The 10,106-nt window shown below is 38.8% G+C and overlaps 1 protein-coding gene across 1 annotated transcript in view; it reads left to right on the top strand.

Moving 5' to 3' along the window:
- LOC106937399 (brain-specific angiogenesis inhibitor 1-like) overlaps nucleotides 1–10,106 on the top strand; it is a gene marked incomplete at its 5' end in the record, with an annotated part of 85,030 nt that overhangs the window by 6,173 nt on the left and 68,751 nt on the right. Inside the window, 8 exons of the mRNA XM_015018900.1 lie at nucleotides 3,463–3,627; nucleotides 3,987–4,151; nucleotides 4,331–4,495; nucleotides 5,309–5,473; nucleotides 5,570–5,671; nucleotides 5,774–5,880; nucleotides 7,008–7,202; nucleotides 8,288–8,356. Coding sequence (XP_014874386.1) covers nucleotides 3,463–3,627; nucleotides 3,987–4,151; nucleotides 4,331–4,495; nucleotides 5,309–5,473; nucleotides 5,570–5,671; nucleotides 5,774–5,880; nucleotides 7,008–7,202; nucleotides 8,288–8,356 — 1,133 coding nt within the window. The remainder of the gene's footprint in view (nucleotides 1–3,462; nucleotides 3,628–3,986; nucleotides 4,152–4,330; nucleotides 4,496–5,308; nucleotides 5,474–5,569; nucleotides 5,672–5,773; nucleotides 5,881–7,007; nucleotides 7,203–8,287; nucleotides 8,357–10,106) is intronic.

Here is a 10,106-nt window from a genome sequence, read left to right as displayed (position 1 = left end):
ACGCAGAGGCCTGTCAGTGTCTGTTGTATTTCATTACTGCTTAAACCACTACTAAGTGCTGAAACAGAAACAAAACAACGTTCAACGTTTTCCGTCATCTGACAAGTAGCAAGTCTACTCCACTTTCTTCACCAAAAACGTTGTTTTTTAATTCACCAAAAACAGTTCTATAATCTGGAACGTTTTCTACGTTAAGCTCCAGTTAGCCATCTTATCTCACTGTGCAAGAGGCAATTGCGTCGTGTGTCACAGGCAAAAGGTCAAAGGTGACCGGAGGGCTAAAAACCCCAACACAAAACAAAATAATTTTAGTACATATTATGTGTCAGAAGAGGGCTTACGAAATAATACCAAAAAAAAATAAAATAAAATAAATAAAAAATTGACCAAAAGGGCACTTGGGGAAAAGGAGCAAAAGGGGCAGGTGCTCAAGCCCTCCTAGCCCCCAAGTCCCCTTTTGGTCAATTTATTATTGACCAAAAGGGCAGTAAAAATTAAATGTTCCCACTCCCAGATCAAAAAACACACATCCATATTTGCCCTGAACCCTCCTGGATATGCATGAAATGGTTTGTTCCTGCTTGGAGGGCTTGAGAGTGACAGCAGTCAGTGAAAGACAAGAACAACTGTGGCAGTTACTATGCTGCTAAGAAAAATAATAAAGTCAAGTTTTCAAAAATGAAAAATAGAGAATGGGAGAGAGAGAAAAGGGCAAGACTGTCAATTTATAACCAAGTTTTTCTCCGAGAGGAGAGTAGACTGTATGAGATTACCAACCATTTAGCATAGTTAGCGTAGTTACAGACTACTGTTTTCCTCCATTTCACTAGCATTTAATGAATTAAGGAAAAAAACTACCAACATATTCATATATTTAACTTGTCCCTTGAACCTTTTACCACTTAACAACAGGTAAGTCAGTCAGCAACAGCTCTAACCCACATCCCTCCTGACCCATCCTCTCCTAAGTGAAATTAAAGCTGCAGTATGTAACTTTTATAAAAAAATATATTTTTTCCAGATATTTGTTAAAACTGTTATGTTGTGACAGTATGGTATGAGTTGTAATCTGTGAAAAATCAATTTCTTCTGCCTTCTCCCAGTGCTAGAAACAACCAGTCAGTGGCAGGAGAGTTTTAGTGCTGTCAATCACAATCTCATGTGGCTCATCCTTTCTCTCTCTCGATTTGTGTCGTGCTGCAGCTAGCACAGCCTGTTGTGAATGCTCAGTCTAGTTAGCATAGCTACCAGCGATGGCAGACAAATTATGTTCCTGTAACAATAAGTTGTTTCTCCACCATTAGCACATTTAGCAGTGAGTGAATGTAGTTGATTGACAGTGCTAAGAACATCCTCCTGGTTCTGATTGGTTGTTTTGGTCAGAATGGTGCATTACTTTAGCTAGCAATTGTAGTTCAGGGAGGAGATTGATTGTTTTCACAGATTATCTGTCTCATAACAAACTGCTACAACATCATGACAGCTTTAACAAATATGGAGAAAACATGTTTTTTATTAAAGTTACATACTGCAGCTTGAATAAAATGCATCTACATGGCATTTTTTGAGAAGTCTGGATTGCTTTGTGTATATTTTGTATGTTGCCTATCACTGTTGCTCATGGGGAGATATTTAAGTAATTTAAAATTAATAGTAAAAATTTAAGCAACCTACTTGCATACTGTATGTAGACTGTATGCATACTGAATTTTACTCTTGCACGTAAAATTCATGAGCAGTAAATACTGTACTAGTTATCAGTATTGGACCAAAGAAATCGAGGCAGTTGCAAGCCTTTGAAATTGTGATGCTTTTGATGGGCAAGATGTACTCAAGAAATTGTAACAGCAGCTGTGTGGGGGGCGGGGGGGGGTCCCAATTTAATTTTTGTCAGTGGACCCAAGATTTATAGCAGCAGCCGTGCTTTTCGTCTCTCTTTATTTACTAAAAACCTTTGCAATAAAAGCAGCAACAGCATTTCAAGTAACTTTTTAAACATGTAAAATCAAGCAGTCAACACATTTATGTACGCTAACACAGCTAACAGGTTGTAGTGTCAACATAGCAGAGTGACCATTTATTGTATCTCTGCATTACATTCAGCAGCAGTTATTACTGTCTGGAAAATAACAATGTTCATCACTGATATGAAATTTAACATCATTTGCCAGAGATCATGTTCTGAGCAATCATTACTTCAGTACCCTCTATCTCGGTCTGATTCCAAATATGACCATATTGCCACTCAAATGCAAAATCTGAACAGAACTGGAATAAGTAAATCCCATCAGCATCATTTAGCTGCCCAGTTTAAGTTATTTTTGAGCACATTTTTATAAGCTTTATGGTACTCAATTTAATATATTGTAGTTATAGATTAATACATGTTAATAATTAATACATTTAGCCACACAGAAGGCTTGACAGTTCTAATATGGAGAGTACGCTAGCCTCATGCTGTTTAGCTTTATTAATGCTAGTAGCTGCTTCTAATTTCTCTTCTACATAGAACTTAACAACAGATGTCCAGAATTGCTGAACTATTCCTTGTTGCTGGTTACTGTGAACAGTTTTGGGATGATGTTTTGAAACTGATGGTTGAACTTCATTTTGATTCACTCATACACTGCATTTACCTAAAAAGGTTGTTCAGCTCTAATTTAAATACAAATTTCAATCCAAGATGGCAAAGTGCAAACCTGCAGCTATCTGTCAGTTATGGAGGTTGAACAATATTCCAGAGTGTTTTGACTTTGAGTGAGGCATCACTTTAAAGTGCTTAGCTTCTCACTTCCTGTTAGCTTTTCTTTTCTCCCAACCCGCCTGTGACTACTCAGGCTTCTCTAATTGGTTCAGTGACCCATCTAATTGGCAGTCTCTGACTGTAACAGTATGAATGACATATCCTAAGGCGATGGCATTCCCTTTTGCATAGAGTCAATGCAAAGGATATGACATCCGAGCCTGACATATAACAAAGAACAAGCAGATTCAATGCTGGGCTCCATTTCAGGGGTCCCTTGTTTGAGGGGAGCCATGTGTGAATTTGGACAAAGAAGGTTAGCCTTTACCTGTTGCCACAAGACAGGACTGTATTTACAGAATGACTTATAGGCTCCTAAACAATTCTTTATCTTGTCCTTTAGAATGATCAGCTGTGCTGTTTAGAAGACCGATCATCTTAAAGGACAGCAGGTTCAAGCTACCATGAGAAAAACCCATCTGTCAACCACATTTGTCTTTGAGGAAGACAAATTTATTCAATATTTATGAAATCCTAGGTGTTCGATAAAAGCGGCCCCTTGAAATGTGGCACGGACATACTTTACCTTTTAATACCACAGCCCCTCTTTTTTTGGCCCCAGAGGCTGCATCCTGCATGTTAAACAGTTATGGACCTTTCCTTTTCTTCCTTTTCCTCCCAATCCTTCCATCCTTTACCTATTCCATCTTGTTCAGTAGAATCAACTTCAGGTGAGGAGTGGTCATCCTGGAGTGTGTGTTCTGCCACCTGCGGGGAAGGCTGGCAGAGTCGCACTCGTTTCTGTGTGTCCTCCTCCTACAGCACCCATTGTAGCGGGCCACTGCGAGAGCAGAGACCTTGCAACACCTCAGCAATTTGTCCAGGTAAGCCTCTCCCTTACCCCCACCAGATCCCTCCCAACCCCCAAAGTCACCTGCACCCATCTCCTCTCAGCGCTCAGTCCTCTCCCTGACCATGTATTACCCATAGAAGATCCTCTAGATACCACTCTATTAGCCACTCTATCAGCAGATCATGTTTCAAAGTGTTCTCAGGCTCTCATGGAAACAGACAGCAGTGGGAGGTCCTAGAAGCAATAGTCTGGATGTTCTCCATTAAACCAAACCCACAGTGGAGTAACAGATGGGTCACCTGTTATTGTGATGTTTCTTAGTTTCAATTTGTAAAATGGATGGTCTGTACATCTAACTTCTAAGTTACACAATAGCTGCTCTGATTGCAGTTCACGGCACATGGGATGAGTGGTCACCTTGGAGTTTGTGTTCATCCACCTGTGGCCGAGGTTACAGGGCCCGAACACGAACTTGTTCCCCCCCGCAGTTTGAGGGAAAACCCTGTGATGGACCAGAGAAGCAGACCAAATTCTGCAACATAGCCGTCTGTCCAGGTAAGCATGACCCATCAACCAATGACCCGATAATGATAATGTAATGTAGACATCCTCATAGATTACAGTCAAGCAAACCTTCTCAGTTTGCTTAGCTGTGAATAATGTCCCAGCTTATAAACATCATGGTTGGTCACACTCTTTGTCCTCGCTGTTGCTGTGGCCCTGCCGGTTCTCAGTGGATGGTGTCTGGAATGAGTGGTCCAGCTGGAGCTCCTGCTCCACTACATGTTCCAATGGGACGATGCAGAGAACCAGGGAATGCAACGGCCCCTCTTATGGGGGCTCGGAGTGCAGGGGAGAGTGGCTGGAGACGGTTGACTGTTTCTTGCGGGATTGTCCAGGTATGATCATTTGTTGCAGAATGTGTCTTTCACTCTGCAGTTAACATACAGACTTTTCCAATTAAAAATAAGTTTTAGCCTTCTGATGGTTTGTATTTTGTTTTTAAACTCAATCTATGAGAGGAGCAGTGTTATGTAAAATCAACTTTTTTGAGCCCTACATGTTATTCTCTCATCAAAAATATGCCTGGAGTTTTGCCTTGATTCTTTTATGAATATTTGAGAAGTCCTTTAATTTCCCATGGCAACTGTTCTGCTATGCAAAACGGCTGTGTGGATCTAACACTGCCTTTGAGATGCAGCTCCTCCTTGGAGCTGCTTTTTCCAAGCTTCTGCCTCACAGTGCATGCCTCCCCACGATGCCCCACTCAGCTCCTTCAGACTAGCCAGCACCAATTAGCAAACACTTTGTGGAACTGCACATCTGCTGAGCTCATTACAAACACTCTGAAAAGTAGCAATGCAGTGTAAGGTTAATAGAGGAATGAAGTTTTGCTGACTTGCTTGAAGTGGAGTTTCAGCAAAGAGCAGGCATGTTTAAAAAGACAGAGGCTTAAAAAACCTGTGAAATAGGCCTGGGGTTTACAGCCAATAGGATCCTCAGAAGCAGATGTTAGCTTTGAAGGCATTAAATTACAAAGCCAAATTTTCTTTGTCATATGTATATATAGTCAGATAGTTATGTGATTGTGTTGCAAAATTCCATTATTTGTCTGGAAAATACATAATTCTGCCCCTTTAAGTTAATTTAATTGAATTGTTACTCTGGAATTTACTGTAGTAAACAACATTTCATGTTGTGTTGATTGTTAGTGGATGGAAAGTGGCAGCCTTGGTCCTTGTGGTCAGGCTGCTCAAAAACCTGTGGAGGGGGGATGCAGCAGAGGAACAGGGTTTGTTATGGGCCCTTTTTCGAAGGACAGGATTGTCCTGGAGAGAGACAACAAATCCGTCACTGCAATGAAAAGAGATGCCCAGGTGACTGAATAGAAACATTCCTATGTGATATGTGCATGTATGTTTTCTCACGTTAGTGTGACTGACACAGTTTATTTATCTTTCTGTTGCAAACAGCACCTCATGAGATATGTGATGAGGACAATTTCTCTAAGGTTGTGTGGAAGATGACTCCTGCCGGGGATACAGCAGCAGTACAATGTGATTCCAATGCCATAGGTGAGCTTCCATCTTCCATGCATTCACACAAGGTTCCATTTAGAGAAACTGCATGACAAAGTCCTCAGTGCTCAGCTAAACTTCTGTGTCTCCTCCACACAGGGGTTATCCTGCGTCGCTGCTCTTTGGATGAGGAGGGCATTGCCTACTGGGAAAATCCCACCTATATGAAATGCATTTCCAATGACTATCGCAATATACAAACCTTAGTAAGCAGTAAATCTGTTTTCATTTGACTTGTTTAAAAAAATAAAGCTTTCACAGATCACTAACTGTGTTTTAAACAACACATTGAAATGGTCCCTTTGTTTCTTTTCCACAGATGTGCATACATTTTAAATTGTTAAGAAATATCTGTTTCATGTAGTTCATCCAGTTCTGATTTGGTGTTTTAATTCTTAATCTACAGGAGAGTGAGGGCAGTGCAGCCATGATAAAAATCTGTGAATTAGGCCTTGGGTTTACAGCCAATAGGATCCCCAGAAGCAGATGTTAGCTTTAATGCAATTAGCATCAAATGATTAAGACCACAGGTGTCAAATTCCAGTCCTGCCACTGCCTTGCAACTTTTAGATGTTCCTCTGCTGCACCACACCTGAATAGAATAATTAGGTCATTAGCAAGACTCTGGAGAACTTATCTACACAAGGAGGAAGTAATTAAGTCATTTCATTCCAGTGTTTTGTACCTGTGGCACATCCAAAAACTGCAGGACAGTGGCCCTTGAGGACTGGAGTTTGACACCCCTGGATTAGACGAATCGTCTAATCCAGGGGTGTCAAACTCCACACTCCACACTCTCATGGTGCTCACAAATTATTTGAAAGTTCTTTCTCAGAGATTTATTTTTCAACCAAGTACCCAAAACTTCTCTTTATTTTACTATGTACTTATCAGACTAATATGGCAACTCTAGAACTACTTCCTTTTTTAATTCAAAGTAAGAGTTTCAAACAGAGATACAACAGGATGGTAACTTAAAGCACGCATGTTTATATCTGGGCTTCATCTTACCAACTTACACTTACTTCAGTAGATGAAGTCACATTCTCACAGGTGTCACTGACAATATGGTAGCATTTAATGACAATATTTTGTTGTGCAATATTTCATTGCTTGATAAGGGGTGGGTTTTAATAACTTTGTACTTCTACCCACTCCTTTGAACGTTTATTGTTTATGGCATTGCTGTAATTTTTTTGTAACTTGACACGTTCAATAAACTTCAAAAATAAAATAAAAAACTCCTATGTTTTACAAATCACTAACTGTAGAGGTTATGTGAGATGCCCCTGAAAGAAATAACAGATAAACTAACAGAAACTTTCTCCATCAGACTCGGGAACACTTGTCCAAAGCACAGCGTGGCCTTGTGGGAGATGGAGTTTCAGAAGTGATGAACAAGCTGAGGATGACATCTGATGATGGAACAAGCTACAGCGGTGATCTGTTGGCTATCCTGGACGTACTGAAGAACATGACAGAGATCTTCAGGAGGGCGTACTACAGCCCCACGAGTGCAGACATGAGGGTAATTTCAAGGTGTTCTCACATTTCACTTCTGGATGTAGAAATGCTTAGAGTTAGAATTAAATGAGAAACATGTTTAGTTATTTGGGGTTCTTTTATCTTGTGTTTTAGTTCCGTTTCTGAGTATACATCTCATGTATGCAGGGGGCTAGTCCCAGGGGTGATATAAATATTGTGGAAACTGAGTATTTCTGTTTGAATTCTGCAAGATGTTAGAGGTAAGGGCCATTTACTGCCTGAGGTTTTCAACCTTAGGAGACGTGGGATTTTGACTATTAATTGAGAATGTAGCCATTTCTATTATGCCAATTAAACATTCACAAATGGCAAATCTAAAAGCACCAACAGTCAATATTTTGCTTTTCTGTACTTTATAATTCAATTCAGTTAAAAAAACTATTAACTATTCTTGTAACTTATATCCACCAAGTATTCATTCATGACTATCTTGGAACAACTCTGTAGCCTCAATTTGAAGACACTGTTGCTGTATGTCAGCTTCATGACTGCTATGACATGCTAACAACTCATTATCTAGGCAGCAGAGATGATAATCCACACTAACTTTTTCTGACACCATCAGTTGTTGAGGAGCTCTGCTAATCCACCTCATTTGCTTTTCCTGATCTTTTTTAAATTTATGTCTCGTTTCAGTTTGTCTTGTATCAGTCTGCCAAGCAAGATTTGATTCAGTATAGCATGAAGATAAAAAACTAAAAAAAAGCTAATAGGTTTTCCTGTCTTTAGGTACGCTATAATCACCAAAGTAGCCTACAACAAATCTGATAGGATTTGATGCATGTTGTAAAGTACAAAAAGAAAATACAAACACACTTCTCATGGGGACAAAGTGGCTAAAGAATTATATATTTTGACCAGCTTAAGGTTGGTCCACATTAATTAGTATGTCTTTTTGTTTCAGGATTGTGTACTGTAGGAATATAATTGGACATTGTTGAAGGTAGTATTATTATCTTTTGGAATGCCAAGCAGGACCAGATAGTGGGGCATAAACCTTAGTCATACTTCAAAAATACAACCATATCAACCTGAGCGATTGAAAAACATTTCATTTTTGTTTCGTAGAACTTTGTGCAGACAGTGAGCAATCTGCTGATGGAAGAGAACCGGGACAGATGGGAAGAAGCACAACTGGTGAGAACCTCCCTCTCTCAAACAGTTCTGCTTTGTTTGTAATTTCCTCCCTCGTTGAACTCTGTGTTCAGTGATGACATCCTGAAGCTGATGAGTGAAACAATGTCAGAACAGCCCACCTGTGTCTTTTCAGACAGACAGTTGTGAGGAGAAAGGACAGACGAGAAGATAGAAATAGCTTTAGCTAATGAGGAACTGACTCAAGGCAAACGCCCACTCTCCCATCTGTTGCATCCATCAGTATACAGGTGGCTGTGCCAGGATTGTCACCATGCAGGTGGAGGAGAAGCACTTAATAAACCAGCTAGGCTTCTTAAACCATTTCATAAGCCAGTTTTTTATTTTTCTAAAGCAAAAGTCGACCAAAAAATTCAGCATAAACTATCATTTGTTTAAGCTCAGTTTAAACTCAAGACGTTTTACAACACTTGTATAAATCTTATTTTGTTTTTGTTTTTTTTTTTTTGCAGAATATATATGTTTAGATATATATATATATATATATATATATATATATATATATATATATATATATATATATATATATATATATATATATATATATATTTTAACATATGTTTATTAGTTATTTTTCCATTTTAATAAAGACAAACAAACAAAAAAATAGGGAGACAGAACAAACATTTTCTACACAACAACATTAACATTACAATACACCGGCTCAAAACAAACAAAAAAAAAATAAAAAAATAAATAATAATTAAATAAATGAAGTAATAAAATAAAGCAGCCACATTAATGCAATATATTATGTAAGGCTACGTGAAAAAATAGCAGAAATATCAAGACCAGTATGCAGTATAAAGGGATCCCAAATATTATGAAACATATAATCTCTATTGCGTAATTTACTGGTTAAAAAGTCCAATGACACATATTCAAGGACAGTCCGTTGCCATTGTGTTGTGGATGGGACCTTATCTGTTATCCAGTTCAAGAGGACACATTTTCTAGCGCAGAATGTAAGCATCCTGTACAGATGTTTTTCACAATTCTTCTTAAGGCTGTTTGTCACTCCCAGTAACAGATACATTGGATTACACTCAGTGCTAATGGAGAAGATCTTGTCCAACTCTTTCTTTATACTAAACCAGAATTGTTGAATTTTCCTACAAGACCAAAGACAGTGAGTCAGATTACCCACCTCTATTTTACATTTGGGGCAAAGCGGAGAAAGGTTTGGATTAAATCGATGACGCAGATGTGGAGATATATGGGCCCGATGTAAAATTTTAAGTTGAATAGCTTTAATCTTATTACAAACACTTAATAAGTGTTTAAGTGTTGTAATTTCCTCCCTCGTTGAACTCTGTGTTCAACAAGCTTGCGTGTGGAAAATCAAGCTTGGGAAGCTTGCGTTTTCCCAAGCTTCATCCCAAGCCTCGTTGCTGATCTCTATGGCTAGCTCTTTTTCCCATGTCTCCTTTAAGGCAGTCAATTTAGTAACCCCTAATTCTTTTAATAAACTATAACAGGTCTTAATAGAACTTGTAATTTTTGGTTTAAATAATTGATTTTCACAATCAGAGACATTTTGGTTGCTGAGAATTGTTGTGTTCTTCAAAATGTAGTCCCTCACCTGTAAATACCGAAAGAAATCATGTCTGTGAACATTATATTTGGTAAATAACTGATCAAAGAACATCAAGTTTGGCCCGTCCATTAAATCAGAAAGAACAGATATGCCTTTTGTTGCCCATACTTGAAAGCCAGAGTCGTAAATCCCAGG

The sequence above is a fragment of the Poecilia latipinna genome, unplaced genomic scaffold (genome assembly GCF_001443285.1).
Source record: "Poecilia latipinna isolate Pla-1442-1.1 unplaced genomic scaffold, P_latipinna-1.0 Scaffold2336, whole genome shotgun sequence".
NCBI lineage: Eukaryota > Metazoa > Chordata > Actinopteri > Cyprinodontiformes > Poeciliidae > Poecilia > Poecilia latipinna.
This window is presented reverse-complemented; position numbering and strand designations above follow the sequence as displayed.